Source organism: Poecilia reticulata, chromosome 11 (assembly GCF_904066995.2).
Source record: "Poecilia reticulata chromosome 11, P_reticulata-male-v2, whole genome shotgun sequence".
NCBI classification, from domain to species: Eukaryota; Metazoa; Chordata; class Actinopteri; order Cyprinodontiformes; family Poeciliidae; genus Poecilia; species Poecilia reticulata.
In genome coordinates, this window is record NC_088840.1 from 3,382,190 (window position 1) to 3,408,207 (window position 26,018).

Sequence of the window (26,018 nt, forward strand, 5' to 3'; positions counted from 1 at the left end):
TCTCTAACCATGAACTCCAGATTGAATTCTTGAACTACCATAGCTGTACTCACTTGGACAGTTGTTATAAAAATGTAATTGTAGATACAATACTTCTCATATTTTATCTTGTTATAATCACAACAGAAATAAATATTTGTCATATAGTGTATGACAAATATTAATTTTATTCCAGTAAGGGGAAGGAGCTGTAAACATTTGTGACTGGCCATGACAAAACCAGGAATAAGTCTCCCCAGGTTGTTTTGAGTTTTTGTACAGATTCTGAAAGTGTTGATTCTAAACTTTCTAATAATCTTAAACACATAGAAATGAAAAAAAATGAAGACATTTCAAAAAAAATTGTTTCTTTATCTTATTAACTAACCGGGTGTTTTGACAAAAGCTCATCATTTACTTTGCACACCAATAGTGACTAAACTTCTGAAGACAAAAATGGGTATTTTGTCTTGAGCTTTTGTTACATTTTCCAATTAGGCTGTGAGCTTCTGTAATGTGAAAAATGTCTATACTCCAGCTTTTAGTTTATGTATTCATCTTCAGTCAGTTTAATAGATGAATTCTCACTTGCCCCATACCTGTCGAGCTTTAGGTTTGAGAATATGGGAAATGTCGCCTGGAGTGGCGGGGTGGGGGGCAGACGAGGGAGCGAGCGAACGAACAAACGTAAGATGGGGGGGTAGAGGAGAGGAAATAGACCAGCGGACAGACGAACATAAGTGGGGGGGAAGACGACCAGTAGACTAGGGGACAAAAGTAAGAACGGGGTTGGGAGCAATACGGGATATTTACAGCACCTTCGTTCGTCACACTCAGAAACTCATCTACCAGCTACGTACCGCCACAATGTGCTCCGCCACCCGTTTGTTCAGACCGGGATGATATGAAATTTGTTGTGCGGTTTGTCCGTAAAGCTACACTTGCACAACAAGCATCAACTACTCAGCTGCCCGCCGTGTTCAGTCTATCCGCTCACCTGTATAAATACTCCTGCAGTGCTCTTCCAGCCGTTCGCTTTCAACCAGCAGCTCCCAGAGGAGACAGGTTGCCGTATTCTAGGCATTGCGCCATTCATTTTAAGGATTCTTATTGGTCCCCCAAAAATCAATCAATAAAATCCCCACGGGCCGAACTTGAAAATTGGACGTTATGCCGCTAACACTTAACTTTAGTCAACAACTCAAACACAGCACAAATAATGTTCCAACTGGAACACGGTGCACTAAATAATAAAACATAAATTAACGAAGCTTCGAGGCAGGTAAATTTTCCTCGAGGAATTTTAATAATCGAGGTACTCCTCATTTGAGGAATCGTTTCAGTCCTAATAAATACAATACAATATGTTAGACAATGTTTTCCGTTTCGTGTGTACATTAGAGTTTAGACTGAGCTTAGAAAACGCAGCCCATCCTGAAATGGAGGGCATAAAGCCCTATAACTTTGAATTGTAGGTCCAAGCCCAAAGAAAGGCAGACATAAACAGTTTTTTATTTTATGAGTTGCAGCTTCAGTGTGCAGTTAGTCACTGTACTGACTGAATACATTATGTAGTGCTATACAGGGTTTCCCCCAGAAAACATGCTAATATCGGTGGTTGGGGTGCCAGAGTAGTCTGTTGGGATTTTGTATTAAAAAATGAAGAAGCTGAATTCTAACACAAACTTTCCTATTTTAAAATCCCAGAAACTGCTGTTTAAAGCATGCAATGGTTTCTTTACTTCAACTAGTATATGTTGCACAAACACTATTTTTACAGAAATTGCTTGGTCTTTTCACAGTTTTGCTGTGGCATGTCACATTTATTTTGTTTGCCACTACAATTAAAAAAAACATACTTTTTTTGTTTTTGTCTTGGTAGATGATAAGGTTGACTTGCAAAAGAGCACATCAGGGTCTGAAGAAGGAAACTCTGGAGGAGGAGCACCCCCAGCAAAGCGCAAAAGCAAATTTTCCATGGGAAAGTTCCTCAAGCCCTTTAGATTTAAGAAGAAGAAGCCAAGTGAGAAGTTCTCTGAAACATCTAAAGGTATGCTTGCTAGATACAGTAGTTACTTGTGTCTTGTGTGTGGTAAATTAAACAATTTATTTGTATGGTATTTCTTCTTCAGAATTGGAAAGAAAGATTTCTGTCAGAAAATCTCGCAATGAGCTGATTGCTAGAGGAGTTTTAAAAGAGATCCCTGAAAATGGTAGGTCTACATACAACTGTTTAATCTCCAAAGTGATTCCAAGTTGATTGCAAAAAAATTTTATTTGCTCATATACTTGCCCCCCTCTGCTTGTGGTTAAGGGCGCAACAATGACATCGACCTCAAAGATCCACCAGTTAAAAATGGGCACCCTGTACCAATAGATGCCGATAGGGTGCCAGAAACTGGAAATCGACAGGCTGACATCAAAGCAGATCCCATTAGGTATCCTCAAGGAGAAAACCGTCGCAACAACCGGGCGCCTCTGGATGTGGACCAATATGCAAAGTTACCCGTGGATGTTGACAGACAAAGCCGCATTCCCTTGGACTATGAAAGAAAAGGGCCTGACCCTACACAAGATGATAGATACCGTAAAGACAAGAAGAGGGATGGCCAAGATGGCCAAGACATTCAGGAGAGGAGGGATCGAGACAACAGGGAGAGGAGGGATCAAGATGACAAGGAGAGGAAGGATCGGGACGACAAGGAGAGGAGGGATCAAGACGACAAGGAGAGGAGGGATCGTGATCGGGACGAGAAGGAGAGGCGGGATCGTAATCTTGACGAGAGGCAGAGGAGGGATCGAGACGAGAAGGACAGGAGAGATCATGATCGGGGCGAGAGGGACAAGAGAGATCGTGATCTTGACGAGAGGGAGAGGAGGGACCGAGATCGGGACGAGAGGGGGAGGAGGGACCGCGATCGGGATGAGAGAAGGGATCGTGATCGGGACGAGAGGCAGAGGAAGGATCGGGACGAGAGGGAGAGGAGAGATCAGGACGAGAGGGAGAAGAGAGATCAGAATAGGGAGGACAGGGAAAAGAGAGATCGTGATGAAAGAGAATGGAGGGATCGGGAGCAGTATGAAAAGGAAAAGAGAGAACTTGATGACAGAGAAAGAAAAGACAACAAAGAGCGATGGCTTGAGCGTGAAAGAAAGGAGACTAGAGACGACAGAAAAGATGATAAAGTAAGAGAAGATAGGGACAGGAAATATGCTCAGGTAGAGAGAGGTGATACCAGGGACAAACAGGAAGACTGGATTAAGCAACAGGGAGATGATGGACGTGAGAAAATGGACAGAATGTTGCCTGATGTCCGTCCAGTCCCTGACATGGACTTGCGACCTCCAATGCAGCAAATCTTCGCAGATGATGACGCTCTACCCAGACATAAACCAATAGTTGAGTTCCGTGACCGCTTAGGTAAGGAAATTGTCATAAGATTCAGAAAATTATCCTATTTAAGTTGCTTGAAGTTGCACAGTAGGGCTAATTATTAAGGCTCTTGAAACATTTGCAAAAGTCTTAAAAAGTCAACTATGTAGTTGTAATGTGACAAAATGTACAAAAGTAGTTCAAAAGGTCTGAGTACTTTTTACAATGCACTGTTGAATCAAAAGAAATCAAGAAGATCCTGCTTTGATCTGTCGCCATGGGTGTACTTTAGGTTACCTCCCCTCTAATGAATATCCTACAAGCCAGTCCCCTCATTTCAGCTTTTGCCTCAGTCTTGATTTGTGTGTCAACGCTTTTTGTGCTTCCTGTTTACATAGTTTCCCAAAGCTCAGTGTTTGAAGCCTTGTCAATCTTTCCTTTAATGATTGTCTGTGTATGTTTGTGTCTGTCCACGCCTCTGCAGAGTCTGCCGGTGTCCGATTGATCCCTGACCCTTACCTGGAGCAAGATGCCCAACAGCAACTACCCCTACCCAAGCGAGCTTTGGTTCCCCCTAAATTTCTCACTGGTCATCTTTCCATGTCCACCAGTTCGACCCTGTCCTTCTCCTCCTCTTCCTCATCTTCTATCTCCTCCAGCTCTTCTGTTGAAGCTGCAATTGCCAAGCCCCCAAGAACTGTCTCTCTCATAGTACTAGATGACCCACCTCAACTGCCTTTTGCTGGTGCTGTGTCAGCAGCTGGTGCAGCTAACACAGGGAACTCGCCTCCCCCTGTTCCACCCCACACAAAGCAGCCCCCTGTCCCTCTCCATGTCCAGCAGCCCCCTGTCCCTCTCCATGTCCAGAAGCCCCCTGTCCCTCCCCATGTCCAGCAACCTCCTGTCCCTCCCTATGTCCAGCAACCTCCTGTCCCTCCCCATGTCCAACAACCTCCTGTCCCTCCACATGTCCAGCAACCTCCTGTCTCTCCTCATGCTCAGCAGTCACCTTTTGTTTCACACCTCAAGCAACCTCCTATGCCTCCACCTAAACCCACCAACCGCAACAGCACTGCTGCAGCGCTTGGTGAGTTTCTTTTCTGTCCTCTCTATAATGAGTTGCTTTGGTCTCTGTGTATTTGTGTCCTCTTTTGAAGTTGGTCTAACAGTCCAAATGTGATTATACCTTCAACATAAGCCATGGACTACCTGGCTTCTCTTTAACCTCTTTGCAACTTGTGTGCAAAGTTAAGATATTATGACTTTGTAGGTGAAAGGACATCTGTCAAAATTGTAAGAGAACATTTTCTGTACTTCCAAACTGACCACATGGAAAAATGGTAAGGGAAGTCTGACTGGATGCTGAACTAAATATCTGTTTTCTTGATTTAGCAAACTGTTGAAATCTTGTATAGTGATGTTTTCTTGAATTCATCAGAGATCTGTACTCTGAGGAACCCCATGCTATCCAATATGTCTACTGCACTGTTTTTGATTATCTGGACTTTGTGCTCTGATGAGATCTAGAAACCGAAAGTACAAATGTGATAAAGCAAAACCCCATCATGCTTGTTTTCATTCTCAGCATTCCCAAAGTTGTCCGAAATCATTTTGAGTGTTTTAGAACAGTTACAAAACATGAGTCTTTATCTGTTTCCTATTTTTAAAACAGACACACCATAATGCACTGTTAACAATATTAAAGATGACACAGGATAAGAGTCTCAAATCCATTTATAGTTGGGACCAGAAGTTTAAATACACCAAATAAAAAGACGTCTACCTGGTTCTTAGTCTGATCTAACTTCAAATGGTGAGAAAGAAATGTTGTATGTAAACTTTTAGTTTCAACTGTGTCTTTACAAAACTTGTATTTGTATTTGTACAAAATGTTACTGAAGGTTAGTTTCGGTATGACTGATGAAACTGTAGGTGGTGGAGGAAATATTCCTTGAAAGTAAACAGTTTTTGACAGCACAATACACCTAAATTGACTATTTTCAGTGTAATGTAAATATTAAGCATCCTGTGGTGGAATGTGCTCATGAGTAAATCCTGTTGCTCTTTAACCTGCTCAGTAAACAGACCTAATGTCTGTGACAGAAACAGCACAGTTCTTTTAGTAATTACTCGGCCCTCCTTTGGTTGCAGTCAGCATAAACTGTGGTTTCTGTTATCTGCAGACTGAGATAAATACTCAGGGGGAACCGTGGAGTGTTCTTCCTCACAGAGCTGCGTTGGCTCCACCACATTCTTCAGACGTTTCCTGTTTATTTCTTGAGCTCTTTCAGCATGGCATTTTAGGAATTCTTTAAAATGAGTAAATATGTAAAAATAGATTTGGATGTAGAAACAAGTATACATGAAAAAGTTATATCAAATAATAAATTATAGAAAACCCAATAACAAAATTAGTTTTAATTGATTTCTTTCACCTTTATTTGTCTTTTTGGATTGCCACTCTGCTGCAAATCCGCAGTTTTAGGAAATTCTCGCCTAAACGGGAAAGTCAACTTTACACCGCGTCTCGCACAAGCTTAAGCTAGATTTTTATTTTGATTATTAACACTTCTCCTGCTTGAGAGGTTGTTCAGACCTAGGTAGAGGTGAATAGGTAAGATACATCACAATAGAGTAAGTACCCCAATACAGATCATAGATATAGATTTAGACTGATTGGTTCAGAGAGGGGCAAAAAATAAATAAAAAATTGAATTCAATAAAATAAGTAGAAAACCGAAAAAAATGATTGAGTAACTTGGAGAAAGTTAGACAGAGGGACAAATTAAAATAAGAATATCCTGATGAACCAAAACTATTCACATTAGGGCTGTTGTAAACAATTGCTTTAGTTATCAAGTATTCTATCAATTATTCTGACGATTAATCGAGTAATTGAATTAAAAAAAAGATAAAATATTGGTAAATACAGCAGTATAACATATCAAAATTGGCCCAATTTGTCATATTTGAGCATCTCTAACAATTACTTTTCTATAACTTAGAAACTCAACCTGTAACGACAGTAGCTCACTTCTTATGTTAACCTGGACAAAAATTATACAAAAATCTGAAATTATATTCAATTTAATAATAAAGAGCCAGGCTAACAAAGATATTTGTAAACAAAATGTCTTTTGTTTACATAAGGGTGCATAAAATGGTGAAAGAAAAATCTGACAGCCATTTGTCTAACTACATCTCGCTGTCCGGGAGCTGCCAGAACATGGAAGAGTTATGAAGGCTTTGGAGCAGAAGGAGCACATTCTGCGGAATTTCTTCCTGCTACCCATCATTCGGAGAGTTTTGCCGACTTCTGATTGATTTTATTTTGAGAAATGTTTCCTGACTCCAAAGCTTTGGGTGAAGAGGTGCTTGTAATTCTAGTTTGTAGTGTGACAGCAGAGGGCAGATTCATCCTCCAGATCAACATCAGATATTTGATTGTGCACAAGCAGGTGATCAATATAGGTCCATGAATGTTTGATATTCAGGGTGGGTCGTAAGTTTCCATACATAGAGAAAATAAACATTTTAGATTGGACAAACGTTTTTATTTTGTGGGACTCTGTAATCGTTGCACGTCTTGAACCACTTCATGGTTGATCTGCAACATTTCCAGTTTTCTGAAACTTGCAAATAAGTTTTGCCACAGTGTCGTGTGTGATTCTTGTTCCATGTTTTCTGTTAAAGTTTCGTGCAACCAGGCGACTGCTTCCCAATCCAGCCATCCAATTCTTTACTCTTTTGTCAAACGCATCTTCTTGGGTATCTGAAATATAAAAGAAATATACATTTTACATTCTCCTATGTATGAAACTTAAGGTCTACCTTGTAGAACCCAGTGAAAATTAAATGCAATTGAATAGGTCACTATCATTTTAAAAATGGATTATGGTGACGTCTTGACACAGAGACGACAAAAACGTCTTTTGTAACATCTACACCTGGCTGAGCTGTTGCTGCTCTCATTCATCTGTCTGAGGCTACGTGCTCCAGCTTGTTTTACACCAATAGAGTTGTTCTGGAGGGCAGATGGAAACTGACTGCTGTCTTATTTTTAATATTGCTTGCCCCAGCTGCTCGCTCTTGCAGCCCAGCCCATTGTTGTCGGTTTGAAACTCACGAAGCCTCTGTCGCAGTGACACATTCCTCTGCCATTTGCTAGCAGCAGTTGCAATTTCACATGGTTACAAATAGCAAGTAAGCTGTGCTGGTTGAGACTGTAGCATTACTTTCTCTCTGAGTGTTTCAATAAAAGGCAACTGGATGCGTTTTGTTGTGTCATGAAGGTGCTCCACCTCATCCAAAGGCCCTGTTCAGATCTGAACCGGGGTTGGAAGGATCAGGGGATGATCTGTAATAAATCAGTGTGAGACAAAGCACAGTGGGTTGAGACCCACAGGGTGACAATAACAGCCTGTTGGAGTGTTACTGTCAGCTTGCCGTCTGCTCAACTTTAACTGTCTTGAATTAATGTATCTAAAAGTAAGGCCTTAAAATGTCTTTAAAAAAATTAATTACTGTTTTTTCCCTTTTCAAAACGTAACTTTATTATGAACAAATATTACAAAGAAACGCCTTCAACATAGGTAATATCAGATTAGAATAAATTAAACCAAATAATACACAGGAATGATGATATACAAATAATACAAAATAACAGTCATTGAGATTGTCTTATTCAAAGGTCTTACACTTTACAAAACAAATAACATAAAAGGAAAGTTGGCCTTGAATACTTTAATCTCAGGTCTTATATTTGCCCCTCATATGACAATAATCTTGTATATTCTTTGTAGATTTTTTTTGCAAGACTTTTCCATCAGGCAAAAGTTTGAGTCACCTGCAGACATCTTTGTTGCGATGTGGGACTTGTGGTTAAAGTTATCACTAACTAGCTGCTAATTCACCCTTACTAGTTAGCTATGTTTTTTTTTCTCTTTTCTCCATCTATTGTGGGGTAATTGCAAATTTGTTGCCGGTCGACTGGATGGTGTTCAACTTCACCACTGTCTCAATTCTGTTACCAACCCTAACTACCGACTCGGTAGAGATAAAAATTGTAGAGAAGTATAAAGCACAAAGATACCAAGCTTTCCTCTCCTGACATGACCAAAGTTCCCAAAAACACACAGTGATGCTACTGCTAGAATAGGCTTAAATCACGGGGGGGTTGAGGGGTTCCGGACCACTCAATCTTGGAAAAGTCTAGAACCCCCCCCCCCACCCCCCCCAAATAAATCATGAAAGAAACCCTACTTTTTAAACTATCAATATAAAAAAGGCATTAGAAACAAAAAAGTAAATCTGCCATTCATCTAAGAAAAAAATCCATCCATCCATCCATTTTCTAACACCCTTGTCCCTTGGTGGGGTCGGGAGAGTTGCTGGTGCCTATCTCCAGCTAACGTTCCGGGCGAGAGGCGGGGTACACCCTGGACAGGTCGCCAGTCTATCGCAGTCTAAGAAAAAATAATACAAAATTTTTAGGTCCCCCCCACTACTGTTAGAACGATGGTTCATCGAACTTGTAGGTGGAGCAACAGCAGCGCTGCTAAATGGCACAAGCTCCATTAAAGCTTAGAGCTGCTGAAGTGAGGAGCTAGGTGTTGGCTGCGGCTCTGCAGCACTAACCAAAAACCCTCCAGTAAGGAAATACTTTAAGCAAAAGACATGTAACATGTTTTATTTACTTTCACTGCTCAATAGGAAGAAACACATTGACAATAAAAATCAGTCCACAGTTCGTTATTTCATTACGTTGGCTGAATCATGATAAACTGCCACCTTATGGCTTTGAAATCAAAACTAGCAAAACTGCTACATTGCTTTCATAGACTTGGCTCATTTTTCTGTCGAGGGTAGCCAATATTTCAGTTATATTTAGCTTTCTAACTATTACTTTAATAAGAAGAGTTTGAATGGGAGGGAGCAGCTGAGCATTACCACTAGCCGACAGCTCTGTATGCTCTGTATATAGCCGAGAGCTCCCATACAGAGAGCAGTAAAAAAAATAAATAAATAAAATATGTCTTTATTTCTTACCATCTTCAACATAGAGCCTTTAAAACCACAAAATAAAATCTGAATATTTTTCTAGAAAACTCTGGTGCTGACCTTTAAGTTTAAGTTATGATACTTCCCAGATATTCAGCTTATACATATTTATAGGTTCTCAGCCATCCAGGACATGAACCCTCCCTCCCCCACCCCAAATAAAATAAAAAAAACTTTAAACAACTTAAGTTATAATTTAAATAACACATGACTTGTATTGAGAACCACTGCAATAAATTAATATTTGTGAGGAATTTTATTAAGTGGAGTTTCTTATTAAAACTTTTTAGTCAGAGCCTTAAATTTTTGTGAAGGGGTAGCAGAGATTAGATGAACCAAACTCATATCTAAGCAACATTTGAATCTTGGTTTGACTTCTACGGGTCTCAGCAAGTTGTTTACTGAGAAAAACACTTTTGTTATTCATTGCTACTTACTAGTCATTTTTGGTCCTGCAGCTTGAATACACACACAAAAAAATGTAAACCGCATTTTACGTTACATTTTACTGCAACTTTGCCAACCCCCCCAAAATTGCTCTTAAAAATGTCCCTGTTTATGGTCCCTCCCAATAATGAGATGGGATTTACGCCCCTGACTGCTAGGACTGATCTAAGAGCAGCGTTTGGTGTGACACAAACTCTGAAGTCGAATGTTTTGTGGATTAAACACGATGGTCAAACAGGAGTCTGGCCTAGTGAAGAATTTTATGTCAGCAAAGCCATGACATAAAATTACAGGGAAATACAACTGAAAGAAAAATGAGCAGAGCATGGAACCAAACAAGTATAGAGACACAGAAGACTACATGGTGACAAATGAGAAAAATACTAAGAGGAAATCTAATTGTCTTTTAAGTAAAATTTGAATGTAAAAAGATCTACAGTTAATCTCACAAGTCACCATCATACAAGTTACCTACAAAAGAAACAATAAATTGTTATAATTAAAAATGTACTACAAAATATTGGGATAAAACTGTATGTTCATATCATCCAGGCTTACTTACAAATATATATCAAATAAAATATGGGATATTCTTTTGTACATTCCTGTTACAATACAGGTCTTAAATTCTTAAAAGTCTTAAAACTTCTTAAATTTGAGTTTCAGCAGGTTTCACTTGGGGATAGCATGAGATAAGTGTGGTTCTCTGACACACAGAGTGTTTCCCATCCTCTGCTGCTGGTTTTCATGTTTATCTCCCAGCATGGAATGTAAGCCAGCCCCATCCCTGACGTCTCCACTCATTTCTGCCAGCTTCCTCCCTGAACAGGGCGCCTCAGGTCAGGCAGCCGTGCCCCTGGAGGGGCTCAGGACTCGAGCAGAGCCGGGCGGGCCTCTACCTCTCTCTGCCCGTGTACCTGCGCCACAGGGCTGACCGGACCTGCTCAGGTACCGGAGCCGGACGCCCGAGCGGCTCGCCAGAGCCCGTTGACCCCATCCCGTCATCTGAGTGTTAACTCCATACATGCACCCGCTGATAATTCAGCTTCCCCCCCGCGCCCTCTGGTTGAACTAATGTTTTCTACATAAAGAATGGCCTTGCATGGAAAACGCTAGAATGAAGTGAATGTCCTAGTTAATTGAGCTGTAACCATGACGAGCTGTTAACTGTGTAGCTCTTGAACGATCATCACCTACTGACTCAGCTGTTAGTTCAGCAGTTGCTTGTCGTCGTTGAACTAACCTCACCAGTTGCTTCTGCATCTTCACATCCTGAATGGTTTCCTTTACTTCTTCACACTTTAATAAGTTTTTGTTTTTCTTTGCTTCTTTTCCTCCACAGCTGAGTTTTCTCAGGCCACCGTCATTGCTCCTGCTAAACGCTCCCCACCAACCCCACCCATAAGGATGACCGCCATCAAGCACTACTCTGTAGACCCCCCCCTCCTCACTCAGGTTCCAGAGCCGCCCTCTGTTAACCCCACGGCGCCTCCTGCTGCTCCTAAAGGTGGAAGCAGTGAGGACAGGACGGCGGAGGCTGTGCTCCCACTGCCAACCCACATACCCCCATCTCCTCCCAGGGTGAAGGTGCTCCCTCCACCTCCTACCTCACATGCCGGGGCCGTTCCCGTTACCCAGACGGACCTCCCCACCCCCACCACGGAGCCGCCCGGCCAGCCTCCGGCCGTCCCGCTGCACATCCTCATCAAGAGAGCTCTTATCAGTCCTGGTGCAGCCCAGCCCAACCCTGAGAGATTGCAGAAGGCCTACTCAGCGCTCTTTGAGCTTCACCCAGAGTTCCCTGAAGAGGAACAGCAGAACTCGCGTCACTCCCTCCCCGTCTTCATCGAACCTCTCAGACTGTAAGTAACCGTCTATCTCACTGGTACCCAGATGAAGATCTGGGTTTGAAACGGTTCTGGGTTTTTTATTTGAATGGATTTTTAAACAGTAAAGACATTTATTGCAGAAACTGGACGTTTTTCTGAGTCAAATTAAAATGGTCATTTTCCATTTCATTCTTATTATTTTTTTTTATTTCACTCTCTCAATAATAAATAAGAATAATTTAGGGTTTCCCCCAGAAAACCAGTTCAGTCCAGTGGTAGGGACATTAGTGGGTTGCTGAATGTCATCCAGCAACCCACTGTGTTTGTGAGTTAAAAATGTGTGAAGTTCACAGGAAATTTTAAAATATCATTAGGTAATTATGTGTTATTGGATGACATTTTTAGCAATGTCTAAACACCAGGAAAAGGCACACATAAAAAAATACACATAATGTAAAAATAATGTTTTTGAACTTAAGTTGTTTCATTCTAATTAAAGTGCCCAAACATTGTTTGGTCTTGTATTAAGGACTTGTCACTTTATTTACTGAAGTTGTTAGCATGTAAATCAGTAAAGACAGGCAGTGGTTATGGAGTTCTTGTGAATAGAAAGGCTTATATAGTTAAATGAAAAATCTGCAGAATGTGACAGTTTTTTTTCATATGATTGATTAGTTGTCAGAATAATCAATTACTAAATAACAATAAGTTTCAATTCTAGTATGTGAAATCCATCAGAGTGGAAAGGGAATGGAAACGATCTTCATCATGTGATGCCGTTGTCTTTCCAGGCCAGAGGATGATGACTTTGACATGGAGGAAGAGCTGCAGAAGATGAAAGCTCAGCGGACCCCCCAGCAGCCGGAGCTTGAACCCCGCAGCAGGAGGGGCCTGATTGGAGACCCCAGGGTCACAGTTATACCTGAACAGGGCGGCCACGAGGACGAGGATGACTCCGACTCCGATGGGCCCATCAACTACAGAGACGACGAGGAAGAGGAGGACGACGAAGAAGGCCCTGCAAGTAAGCTGCACTGTTGCATTTAAAGGGGCAGCATCATGTTAAATCATCTTCATTGAGCTGACCATCTTATGTTATTTCCTCATTAAAAACATACCTGGAGTGTTGCATTGATTCTTTCAAGCATATTTTTAAAAAAATCCGGTAACACTTTATTTGAAGGGGGGTGAATAAGGCTGTCATGACACTGTCATAAACATGACATAACACCCGTCAGGAACATCAGTAAGTCTTCGTGAATATTTATGACTGTTGTCATAAAGTGTCATTCGGTAAATAATGACACTTTTAACATAAAGTTGACTTTATTCAAAATGTCTTCGTTATGACAACTTGACATTATTCTAGACAAAATGTCATTATGACAACTTGTCATTAACCTAGACAAAATTGTCTTTGTTATGACAACTTGTCATTAACCAAAAAATCATGATCTAACATAAATTTGTCATAATAGTAGTCATAATGATTTAATTATTACACTAGCAAAAGCTTTAATAAAACATTGATTAATATTTCCACTCCCTGAAATAAAGGAAAACAAGTAGGACAAGCAATAAAGATTTCATTAAGCTTTATTACACTGTCAAATGATTTAATAACAGACTCATTAACAATTTCTTTTACATCAACTAAAGTGGAACAAGTAGCAACAGTTATGAATATGTCATTAAGTAAAGTGAAACAAATAACAGTTATGACGAAGTCATTAAGTGTCATTACGGTGTCATTAATGTCAACTTTTACCTCAAGTAAATTGAAACTAGTAGCAACAATTATAAAGATGTAATTTAGTATTACAGTGTCAAATGCTATGCTAACAGAGTCATTGATATTAAGTCTTACCTCAAATGAAGTGAAACATACTGGACTACTTTTAACTACCATCATAACTGTAGAACAAACCCTTTGTACATTGGAATAAAACAAAAGATAACTTGTTCTAAGATAACAGAGGATTTAACGTCTGGTCAGTATATTGTTACTCTGAAATACTGATTGAAAAACTAAAACAGGATTACTTATTCTTTAACTTCAGAAAATAGGTTCTTTCAACAGTAACATTTTTTGCTTTGATTATGTCAGCCATCTCCTTCGTAATAGTCTTCCTGTAATGCTCTGAAAACAGGAGATCTTCTTCTTGTTTTCATTTCCTGGAAGCAGCTCTTTGAAGGTGTCCAGAAATGCTCAGAAATTACAGCTGTTCTTGCAATAGTTAATCATGGTGAAAGCCTTTTCATGAATTCAAACTTGGTGAATCTCTTCTGGACATTCTCATAGTCCAGAAGAGACTCAATTCATTGTGGTCACTTAAAAAAAAGAACAAAAACAAAAAACAATGTCATCATATTCTAGCATTTATTTAAATACCATTCCAAAAATGTCCCTTGCTGCACACTGTCAGAATGGAAGACTGGCAGACAAATGCCTAGTTAACATGACTGGTTGTTATAAAGTGCAATACAATTATTTCTTAATACAAGTAGCATAATAACTGGAGCTGAACAAAATTATTCTGATCAAATATTTATCTGGCAGAAGTTCAGACAGACTGCCACTGTTATTCAGAATGCATCATTTAATGTATAGTTTTAGGCACGTGAGTGTATCTTTTTACTTAATGAGCATTCTAAATTATTTCTAACCAGAAACTCGTAACTTATGGTTGTTTGCAAGAAGCTTCTAAATAAATAAAAAGATTTAACACCAGTTTTTAGTTGTCTAAAACGTAACTTATTAACTCAAATGGTGAATGTTGATTCCTGCTCCCCATTCCCCACTTACCTGGCTGTCCCACCCCACTTCACATGGTGAAAATATTATCACAAAAACGACTTACCTAATTTTCTTGGGGAATATTTCATCTACTTATTTCTCTTTGGTCAAATAGGAACTTCTTTCTCTGGTGGCTGGTCCTTATTATCATCCTCCACACTCGTAGCATGTCTTCATTAGCCAACTTTGTCCCCCCCCACCATGTGTCCTTTGGCTAGCCTGGGTCTTCGTGTGGCTAAAGTTCCCAAAGCAAAGAACACAAGCACTGTGTCACATCAGCCAAGTTGCTAAATAATGCACATAAAGGATAACTTTGACTAACATATTGGCTTTTAATTTGCTAGATTAAAATTGGAGGGAAAAAACTATTTGCCTGTCTTTAAAATATGTTTAAGGGCTAACGTTACAGTAATGAAGTTTAATAACTTTAGCTAACATTAACTTACAGGATTGGCTTGAATTCCTCATAGCTAACATTACAGAGAAAGAGAACACAGTCAATGTTATTTTCTCAAAGAAAATGTAAAGTTAATAAGACACATACCTCATATGTATTCGGTATCAAACTTCGGCTTCTTTTTAAAGAGATTTTAAATCTCAATGTGGTGAAATAAAGGTTAAGTAAAAAAAAAAAAAAGAAGCATTTCTAAAGAGACAGAGGCCCAATTTAAAGTAAAATTTAATTTAAGTTCATATTTGTAACAACTGAAGGCAATGTAGTTACTTGTTTGTGCTATAAAATGACACTATGTGCCCCTTTAAAGAAAGGGGCAGTAAGCCCCTATATATAGTCCTGTAACAGCCATGCCCGGTCTCCACCCCTGCCTGTATTAATACTGGAGTCTGGTGTCTGACAGGTGGGCTGGCGAGTCGTGTGAAGAGAAAAGACACACTGGCTCTGAAGCTGGAGAGGCAGGAGAAGCATGAGCGAGAACAGAGGGAAGGCCAGGAGAACCAGGAGGGGATGACCTGGAACAACAGGGAGCAGTGGGTGGCTGTGAGGAACAGGATCGGCACTACGCTCACACGGTAAAACACACACACACATACCTGCCACAAGACAGGGAAGTTCTTTTCCCTGATTCCATTTGTTATTCTACTCTCCTTCCCCCACCTCAGAGATGCACTGCACTAATGTTGCATTCTTCACTGACTTGACAGATAAACTCACTTCCTGTAGAACTGACTGATAAATGTGTTGCTTATCTTCAGGCGGCTGAGTCAGAGACCAACAGTGGAAGAGCTGGAGCAGAGAAACATTCTTCAAGGTGAGACTCACTTTGTCTGTCCTTCACATTAGTTGCATGTCATCTGCAGGAAAAGATCAGTTCCTCAATGACTTCTTAAGTTTCATAGTTTCATTTTTTCCTCCCAGTTTACCCTTCATTACCATTCTTTTGGTAATATTAAATATGAAAATATCATATTTCTTTCAATCAGTGAATTTATTAGTTCTTCTAAGTCTGTGTTCCTCAGCCCTGGTCCTCACTGCCCCCCTGCTCTGCATGTTTTAGATGTGCCTCTCTTCCAGAACAGCTGATTCAAATGATTGCATGACCATCAAGTGCTGCAGAAGCCTGTTAATCAACCAGAGACAGAATTCAGGTGTGTGGCAGAAGGAAAATACCTAAAACATGCAGGACAGGGGGGCCTGAGGACCAGGATTGAGAAACACTGGTCTAAGTAGTGACTGATGACACTCTTTGATATGAAGGTTGTTACTAAGTGAAGGCGAGTCAAAATGAGCTGTGTTCTTTGCCAGAGGGTTAGGATGTAACCAGGGAGTCCACAGACATTTAAGAAGGCTGAAATTCATGTTTCTGAAATGAAAATCTTAAGATGTCTTGAATGTGACTTGTTGAAACCTGCAGACACTCCAGTATCTGCACATACATAAATCAGTTTCTAATGTCACAAGTTGCTGTTTTCACTGTTTTTGTCAAAAAATGAATACAATTTCATTCAGCTGACAAAGAAGGTTTCAATTTACTGTCAATAATTTGATGTTTTGAGTTTTGTAAATAAAATGTGTTTAAAACAAGAAAGCCACTTGAAACGTCAGTGTTGTTTTTAGAAGTTTGTAGTCAGACTGCATTGACTTTTAATACTACACAAATGCTTAAATCCATTTGAGTTGTAGTGATAGATAGACAATGAAGTGTACAAGTTATATTTGAACGCCCTGGACTCCCGTCATCACACAGGTGTGTGGTTGTGTGGACCTCCTCTTATTCATGACTCCAGATTTACAGATTTTTCTGAGGAAAGTCAATCCCAATTTATTCAGATTTTTTTCTCGGAGTATAACTAAAATATTTGAAAGAAATTGCAGCTTGAGAATCTGAAATGCCTCAGAGGAATACTGCTTGTCACGCTACTGGCTGCTGTTTGCAAAGCAGCCAATCCAGGAGTGCCATCTCCTTTTCTTTCTGCTGATTGGCTGTTCACATTGAGTTGTATTTGATGTTTGAACTACTACAAAAGGAAATTACTAGTGTCTTTTGTTAAAATATATTCCAATATTAAGATTTAATATAGGTGAAATAACTTAGAGCAATCCTACTTGACACTATTGTGTTTTTTTTTTAGCATCGTTGCGCTGAACTCCAGCATCATTCCACTGATTAAAAGTTGCTTCTCTTGCCTGGAGTTGATGCTGGGTGGGAAACAAGGTATTTAAAGTTGAACAGACTTGAGCTGTGTGATGTCAGGTAGCATCAGGTAGAGCTCCAGTCAGAACAGGCACAGACAGGCTGTGGAGAAACACAGCTGAAAGGAAAGTGCTGTTTTTCCCACAGGGAGGTTGGTGCTGAAATAATACGCATCTCTGATCATGTTTAGGAGAACATTTAAAGCTGTTGGAAGATGCTTCTGTAAAATCAAACTACTTCAGATACGGTTTTAGTCATCAGAGTCCTGCTCCAAGTCAGAGTGAGCTCAGCCTCGGTGTCCGTTAAGCTGGGATCAGAACAACATGGCTCCTTGTGCAGAGCTTGGCAGTGCTTAAAGAGCTCCATTATGGCAGCGGGCAGACAGCAGCTCAGGTGAAGCCTACCTGACTGGCTGCTCTGTTTTCCCCTCTCATGAAACGTCTTCCCTTCCCACAGCCAAGAACGAAACGGATCGACGGCTGGAGCGATCCGAGATCAAACGGAGGCTCACCAGAAAGGTGGGGGATGTTCAGCAATCGTATGTTTAGCGGGTATTCTCCTGAACTCGAGCCTTAAAACCTCCTTGTTCTTCTGTGTTCAGCTGTCTCAGAGACCCACGGTGGCTGAGCTGCAGGCCAGGAAGATCCTGCGTTTCCACGAGTATGTGGAGTCCACCCACGCCGAGGACTACGACCGGAGAGCCGACAAGCCGTGGACCAAACTCACTCCTGCTGACAAGGTGAGACTCTGTCTGCCCACAGCCAGTACCTGAGAGAAGCCTCGTGTGGTGGCCAGGTGTTCAGGAAACAGCCACCTGATAGTCCCGTAGCCTCGGTTCCATTGGGACCAAAACTACATTTATTCCATTTCCAGCTGCTGTGGTTCTTTCTCTCACTGCTCTGAGTTAATCCAAACCCTTTGAGCAACCTGTTCCCCCACCTCGATTGTGGGGGCGCTGCACCAAGAATCCTCGAAGGAAATGAAACAAGACCCTTGAAGAAGAAACTGAGCAAAACTGCCTTTTTCACAAATGGAAACAAAATGGAGTAGTGTCAGATTGTAGTGGTTGGAGGATTTCTCTTTTGATAGACCATGACCCATTTCTCCTGCTAGCGCTAGACTAGTGGGTTTGTTTTGATTGTATTTACCCAGAATGCCATGCGCCGTAGTTTGCTCCCTGCTTTTGGGACAGTTTCTGGTCCACATATCAGACTGTCCATGCATCCTTAAAAATATTTAAAACTTCATGTATCTAAAATGAAGGGCTTGTAGAAAATGCAAGTTGGCCTTAAATATAGTAATCATAGGTCTTAAACTTTGTCATAGCAGGATTATTGTTAGTTTTTTTCCAGGGGGCTTTTCTGTCAGACAAACGTTTGAGCCGCAGACATCTGCGTTCAGTGACTCGAGGTGGTTGAAGCTACTGCTAGCTGCTAAAAACCCTTGCCACCTAGCTTTTTTGTGTCCATCATGGATAAGTGCAAACTTATCCCCAGTTAGCTGGATAATGTTTGTTTTCACTACTTTCTCACCTCTATTGACAAGTCAAATGAGGCTTTTTGCATTCTGTACAAAAAACAACTTTGAAGTTTGGCATTACAGGGGTTTGTGTGATGCTTGATTGCAGGATCATCCTTCTATTCCTTATATATTAAGTTTTTTGGTCTTAAAGTTTATTCAATGTGACATCATAAAGGTCTTAAAAAGTCTTAAATTTGACTTGCTGAAACCTGCATTGTGAAAAACAAGTGTTCAGAATCATGTCCAGAAGGTTCTGATCCTGTGTGTTCCCTCCAGGCCGCCATCCGCAAGGAGCTCAACGAGTTCAAGAGCACAGAGATGGCGGTCCATGAAGACAGCAGGATCTACACCCGGTGAGGCCGCCGCACACACCCACGTTCACTGGAGTATCAGTACTGTTGGCCTGGCTAAAGTATTCATACCCATGTGAACTTTTTCACCTTTTTACACAGCCTAGTGTTTTATTAGGATTAGATGCGACAGCGCAGCACAAAGTAGTTAATCATTGCAAAGTGGAGGGAACACAGTACATGGTTTTAGCATCTGCAGGCCAATGTAGATGCTAGGTTAAGAGATTTAACTTAAAATGCTCTAAATCAGGAGTGTCCAAAGGGAATGACTTTGTGCAGCGACTCAAACTTCCCTTCAGGACAAGTGGTTGATGCTAATGGAGACTTCATTTAGTTACAGGTGGATTATAATCTTACAATAGAAATATTGACTACAGCAAAAGTACCTGATAAGCAGGCTTTATGTATCACATCAATTGAGCTTTGCTGCATCCAGATCTAATTTTAATGGACTGATCAAATTTGGCTACGTACAAGTGGTCTAAATCTTGTTTTTATTGCTTAAAATTGATAAAAAAAATTTTATGAATTTCAGTTGAGAGCTTTAATAATTTACAAAATAAATCCCTTTTTTTAATGAGGCATAGCTGCAAAACACTTAACATTTTGGGTCTACAATAATTTACACATCCCTTTCTAATAAAATAAATACTGTTTTACACACTTAATCAAAGTTATGTAACTTGGTTTATTATTGTGTAGGTAAAATGAAAAGTTAGTATTTTGTTTCTTTATTTCTCACAGCCTAGTGTTTTCATCTCATCTTTTTGGGCCCACTAGTCATTTTCTCTTGACATATTTTGGCCTATGTGAGAAAAGAATTGTACACCTCAGATCTAAATCATGAGTGATTTTTCTTCCATGTCACAGTGATGATCTGCTTTCTGTCACATAAAATTCACTGAATCAGTGGATGATTTTGGAGGAAGCCTCATGTTTACAGCTGTTTCCATGTGTGCCGTCCTGCAGATACCACCGGCCCTAGCTGCTCACATCATCATGCAAAGCACTTGGGAAGAAACAGCAGCAGCTTGTTCCACTTCCTCCTGTAACCAGAAGGTGGCGCCAACGCACCTGAAGCATCTCAGGATGTTGTTGGACTGTGGCGGAGTCTGCAGGACAAGGTGGGCCTTGTGGGCCTGGTGGGTGTTGGAACGGCTCAGTGACTGAACCAGAGGGGTCCCTCACCATGAGCCTTAATGCTCTACCAGGCTGAGGGCAAACATGAGACTGGTTCAGAACTAGCCTCTGATTGACTGTTTTTGTTGATCACAATCCCATATCACTAGATGATTTTTGATAAAAGCACCTTATGCTTCCTAACGGGGTTGAATAAAAACTTAACAGACTTTAATACTGTTTATGTTTGAGATTTTTGAAAGCAGGAAAATGTACATATTTTTCTCTTCCTGCCTGTTTTATGGTACTTTATATATGCTGCTCCAGAGCCGGATGCAGCTGTATGGAACAATAATGTAGATTAAATAAACTTTATATTGTAAACTACTGACTGGAAATGCTGACATGTTTTAATTGTTTAGTGTTTCTCTGATGTCATTTCTGAGCATTAAAGGTACGGAAACTGTAAGCTGTGTCGTCTGCAAACACTGAATAACTGATCGATCTGATTAGAAAATAAAAAAAGCAATGATTTATGAATGCTTCTTGTATCTGTTGCCATTTCTTTCGATTCTCTGGTGTATTTTTGGAATATGCGGTTACCTGGGCTTGGCCATATGAGGGCAGTGTTGTATGAAGGAATATCACCAACCAAACTGTTGGAAGTAAGAGGGCTTCACAGTATTCAGTTTCAGAAAGTTCTTGATCTGTAAACATGCAGAAAAATAAAAGTGGGACATTAGAAAGGTATTTATATTTCTATACTTTATTCTGTGTAGAGACAGGAGACAGAACAGCTGGATTTTATATGAATTTTATCAGTTATGTGGAAAATCAATATTTTCTTGAGTTGGTGCTTCGACTTATTCCATTAAAGGAGTCAACAACAAAACACGAAGGAAAAATATTTTTTTAAAATGTAAGCCTTTATAACAGCTTTCCACAGTGACGATAGAAATGCTACAAAAATCCAGCCACATAGGTGGAAATAAATCGCAAAACATTGCACCCTGGTGGGCAAAATAGGGCACTGTCGGGCAAATGTTTTGGAAAACGGTCTTTTTGGAAACTATTGATTTTCTTTTTTTTCCTTTTACCTTATCAAAGTATTTATTATTCAGAGTCAACAAAAAATACTCATATATATATATATATATATATATATATCAAAGTCTGAGAACTTTCAACTTTGTGTTGAACTACCACATAAAATAAGTCGGAGGGAGATTGTGATTTTAAAGTGTCTAAAAGGAAAGCGTTCAAGGAGCCTGACTACTTTTGCATGGCGCAGTGCACTTGAAATCTTCTGACATGTAGCGTAGCAGAGATAGAAAACATTCATGGCAAAAATAGACATATATATATATATATATATGTACTCCTGATCAAAATCTTAAGACCAGTCGAAAAAGTGCAAGAATTTGCATTTTGCACTTTTGGATCTTACGGTTCTAAGTAGAGCTTCACAATGTTAAAGGAAAAAATCAGTGCAAGAGACAAGAACTTCTGAGCGGGGAATTAATTGAAAACTGTATTTACACTCAAACATGATTTTTTTCAGCTGATCAAAAGTTTAAGACCATAGTCTTTAAAAGCCAAAAGCTGTGCAAAAATCTGGATTCCATGTAATTTTCTGTCAAGTCTTTACACTGTCAAGACCTCCTGATGGCAAAAGCAAATAAAGCACACTGACTTTGAACGTGGTAGGATTGTTGAGCTGCATAAGCAAGGCTCACAACGTGTCATCGCTGCTGAGGTTGGACGCAGTAAGACAGTCATTTTGCATTTTTTAAATGATCCTGAGGGTTATGGAACAAAAAAGTCAAGTGGTAGACCCAAAAAAATTTCACCAGCTCTGAGCCGCAGGATCCGATTGGCTGTACGTCAAGACACGGGACGATCCTCTACCCAAATTAAGGCCATTACTGTTGCTGACTGCAGCCCAATAACCATCAGACGGCATCTGCGAGAGAAGGGCTTCAGAAACAAAACATGTCTTCAACGCCACAAAATTACCCGTTTGGACTTTGCAAGGTGCACCAAACATGGGGCATTGAAAGGTGGAAGAAAGTTGTCTTCTCTGATGAGAAAAAATGTAACCTTGATGGTCCTGATGACTTCCAACGTTACTGGCATGACAAGGAGATCCCACCCGAGATGTTTTCTACACGGCACAGTGGTGGGGGCGCCATCATGATTTGGGGTGCGTTTTCCTTCAATGGAACAATGGAGCTTCAGGTTATGTAGGGGCGTCAAACAGCAGCTGGCTATGTGGAGATGTTGCAGCGGGCATCCCTCATGACTGAGGGGCCTCGTCTGTGTGGCAATGATTGGGATTTTCAACAGGACAATGCTGCAGTTCACAATGCCCGCCTGACAAAGGAGTTCTTCCAAGAGAATAACATCACTCTTTTAGACCATCCTGCATGTTCCCCGGATCTAAACCCAATTGAGAACATTTGGGGATGGACGGCAAGGAAAGTTTACAAAAATGGACACCAGTTCCAGAGAGTGGATGCCCTTCGTGGAGCCATCTTCAACACTTGGAGCAACGATCCCACTGGCCTCCTGGAAACACTGGCATCAAGCCTAGACGATTGTTTGAAGTCATCAACAAGAATGGTGGAGCTGCTCATTACTGAGTCCTTTTTTTTGACACTTTGATTTCTGTTTTGGGGTTTTTTTGAGCTATGGTCTTAAACTTTTGATCAGCTGAAAAAATCATGTTTGAATGTAAATGCAGTTTTCAATTAATTCCCCGCTCAAAAGTATATATACATATATATATATATATATAAATATAAAAATCCCTTCTCACCCTCCGCGGGTGGTTTCTTACATCCTCTGAGCTCAGGTCCTCTACCAGAGGCCTGGGAGCTTCAGGTTCTCCTCCAGTATCTTGCATGTGCCTAGAACTGCACATTTCTGGACTGAGATGTCTGATGTTGTTCCTGGGATCTGTTTTAGCCACTGCTCCAGTTTGGGGGTGACTGCCCCGAGGGCCCCGATGACCACAGGCACCACTGTGGTCTTCACCTTCCAGGTCTTTTCCAGTTCCTCTCTGAGGCCCTGGTCTTTCTCCAGTTTCTCTTGCTCCTTTTTCCTGATGTTGTAATCACTTGGTATTGCTACATCCACCACAACGGCTTTCGTCTGTTCTTTATCCACCACAATGTCCGGTTGGTTCGCTATTACCTTCCTGTCTGTCTGGATCTGGAAGTCCCACAGGATCTTAGCTCGGTCGTTTTCCACCACCTTTGGGGGTGTTCCCCCCAAAGGTGGTGGGGGGAACACCCCCCAGGTTATGTCGTTCCATGTATGCTTTCCCTGCCAGCATCTTGCACCCTGCTGTTATGTGCTGGACTGTCTCAGGGGCCTCCATGCACAACCTACACCTTGGGTCTTGTCTGGTGTGGTAGATCTGAGCCTCTATTGCTCTGGTGTTTAGGGCTTGTTCCTGTGCAGCCAGGATGAGAGCCTCTGTGTTCTCCTTGAGTCCAGCTTTTTCCAGCCATTGGTAGGATTTCCTGATATCAGCCACTTCAGTTATTTGTCGGTGGTAAATCCCATGTAGGGGCTTGTCCTCCCATGACGGTACCTCCAGCACCTCATCCTCTGTTCCCCATTGTCTGAGACATTCGCTGAGCACATCATCCTTAGAGGCTTTGTCCTTGATGTATTTATGGATCTTGGATGTTTCATCATGGACAGTGACTCTCACACTCACTAGTCCTCTGCCTCCTTCCTTACGGCTTGTATATATATATATATGTGTGTGTGTGTGTGTGTGTGTGTGTGTGTGTGTGTGTGTGTGTGTGTGTGTGTGTGTGTGTTTACATCCTTCTTATGTATGTATGTATGTATAGTGATGGCATAGATACTTTGAAAAAAAGTAACTTTAATCGGATTACTGATTATTCCTTTAAAAAGTAACTTGATTACTTGATTTGGAAAAGTATCTAAGTTACATTAAAAGTAACGTTTTTAGTTACTTTCAGCAGCTGCTAAAAACGATCCACCATCTGTGAAAATTACTTTGAGCTTTTCCAAAACTTAATTGCAGGTTATTTTATAATGGTAACATCAACTATATGTGTCTCCACTTATAAGTCTGAACTGAATGGGAGATTGTTTAATGGTTACAAAAGTACAACATTTGTTTGTAATTTGTGTGTACCACTATTGTCTGGAAAACTCTAAGAAGGATTTTAAAGGCCGCACCCCCCTGCCCCAGCCTCCAGGTTCTGCATTTGTTGTCAGAGCGCAGCGCACAGAGCTCCTGCCGCTCCACAACTCGGATATCCTTCTGCACAGATTTGTGACACTTATCTTAATATTAATTATTATAATTACATTTAGTTGCACAACTTTACGAACACTTCCATTCGTGGCCGTTTTATTGTTTTATTCATATTATTCTCGATGTTTGCATTTTTCTGGATGAAAATGCAACGCGAAGCTCGACGTTGTTCAAAGGAATTATATTGTAATGACGCCAGCACACCACAGATGTCGTCCCGCCAAATGGGTTTATTAGTAATTAGAAACGAGCCGCTATTTCTGAGGCCGCAGCTCACACCTCCAACAAACCGTTGCGCTCCCCTGAACTAGCTTCCTGCTAACACCTCCGAACTCCCTCCTCTTCCGGTCTTGTCCTGCTGCTCCCCTGACCCCCTGCCCACATGACAGGGCTATCACATGTGAGCGGGAGTCGGCAGAGCCAGACAGGGGAAGGCCATAACTTTATACACACAACAATAAAGATCACAATGTAACATACAACAAATACACATAACCATCCGGGAAATGATGGACAGGGAGAGTCTGACGTAAACGTCCTGGATGACAGACAAATTCTGAGGGTATCTGCTCATTTCCAAGCCCAAATGAGCACCTTCACGTTCAAAAACGAGCCCCAAAAAGCACAACCCGTGACTCATTAAATTTGCAAGCGACTTTAGAAACAAAATAAGCCCAAAGCCGCTTATAATCATCGGACTTGGCGTCAGAAACTCAAAATAGTTCCTGTTTTTCCAGCAACGAAATGCTCATCTCGCTTCTCCCTCCATTGTTTACATTTCTGTCGCTGCTGATACTGTTGCATAGAAACGGCGATCACTCGACAAGACGAGTAGAGGAAATAACATTCAATTACAAAAGAAAATAGTAACGCAAAGTGATTTCGAACTGTAGTCTGACTGCTGGATTGGAAATAGCAACGCGTTAGATTACTCGTGACTAAAAAAATTATATAGGCTATATATAAATATACAGGGGTGACAGTAAGGGGGTAGGGTAGGGTACTGCGTACCCCTAAAAGATTTAGCGGGGGTACGCAGTACCTGCCAGAGAGGGGAGCGGCTGTAAAACATCAATGGGTTCCCTGTGCAGCCGTGAGTTCACCCACTAATCAGTCAAGACTGATTAGTTTTTCAAGAACGATCTAAAACACAACTTAATCAGTTAATAAATAACTTTTTCCCCATTTCATATTGTTTCTGAACTCTTTGTGCTTTGCTAGAGCAGCGGTGCAACATGTCGATCGTCGAAGGTTTTGAGTCGATCTCGGCATTAGGTGACAAACTGAACGCAGCCAGACGCTGAGACCAGCACATCCTCCTCTGACAAAACGTTCATAACTTTATGAAAGAACAACAAAAATCAACAAAACGTGTTGTTAAGAAAATATATTTAAAATAAGCTAGTTGTAAAAACCATATGTTCAATATTAGGTCAAATTAATGGTGTTTCAAATAAGGAAATTCACTTCAAATTATATCCATGGTCCAATTAGCGTAATCTTATCTAGGATATTTCTATTGAAAACATTATACACTCAGTTGAATTAAAATAACTTAGCTTGTAGTTCTCTATAATTTAGAACACAGCTAG

The 26,018-nt window shown here is 40.7% G+C and overlaps 1 protein-coding gene and 2 long non-coding RNA genes across 10 annotated transcripts in view; 1 reads left to right on the plus strand and 2 right to left on the minus strand.

The window, feature by feature from the left end:
- phactr4a (phosphatase and actin regulator 4a) overlaps window positions 1–20,666 on the plus strand; it is a 38,657-nt gene extending 17,991 nt beyond the window's left edge. For 7 of the 8 annotated variants that reach the window (XM_008421319.2, XM_008421321.2, XM_008421320.2 and 4 more), the window contains 13 exons: window positions 1,862–2,029; window positions 2,112–2,192; window positions 2,294–3,400; window positions 3,837–4,439; window positions 10,673–10,807; window positions 11,202–11,721; window positions 12,480–12,712; window positions 15,343–15,514; window positions 15,698–15,753; window positions 17,593–17,654; window positions 17,738–17,875; window positions 18,934–19,010; window positions 19,977–20,666. In XM_008421319.2, the coding sequence (XP_008419541.2) occupies window positions 1,862–2,029; window positions 2,112–2,192; window positions 2,294–3,400; window positions 3,837–4,439; window positions 10,673–10,807; window positions 11,202–11,721; window positions 12,480–12,712; window positions 15,343–15,514; window positions 15,698–15,753; window positions 17,593–17,654; window positions 17,738–17,875; window positions 18,934–19,010; window positions 19,977–19,992 (3,368 nt within the window). In that variant the 3' untranslated portion in view covers window positions 19,993–20,666. The remainder of the gene's footprint in view (window positions 1–1,861; window positions 2,030–2,111; window positions 2,193–2,293; window positions 3,401–3,836; window positions 4,440–10,672; window positions 10,808–11,201; window positions 11,722–12,479; window positions 12,713–15,342; window positions 15,515–15,697; window positions 15,754–17,592; window positions 17,655–17,737; window positions 17,876–18,933; window positions 19,011–19,976) is intronic. The other variant, XM_008421323.3, reaches the window with a different exon arrangement.
- On the minus strand, window positions 6,885–11,240 carry LOC103471984 (uncharacterized). Its single transcript, XR_534779.3, has 2 exons — window positions 11,103–11,240; window positions 6,885–7,124 (listed from the first exon to the last, which is right to left on the minus strand). It is a non-coding gene; the product is annotated as an uncharacterized LOC103471984 (long non-coding RNA).
- LOC145553607 (uncharacterized) lies at window positions 13,267–15,230 on the minus strand. Its single transcript, XR_014089662.1, has 3 exons — window positions 15,030–15,230; window positions 14,550–14,720; window positions 13,267–14,019 (listed from the first exon to the last, which is right to left on the minus strand). It is a non-coding gene; the product is annotated as an uncharacterized LOC145553607 (long non-coding RNA).
- Window positions 20,667–26,018: the final 5,352 nt, after the last annotated feature.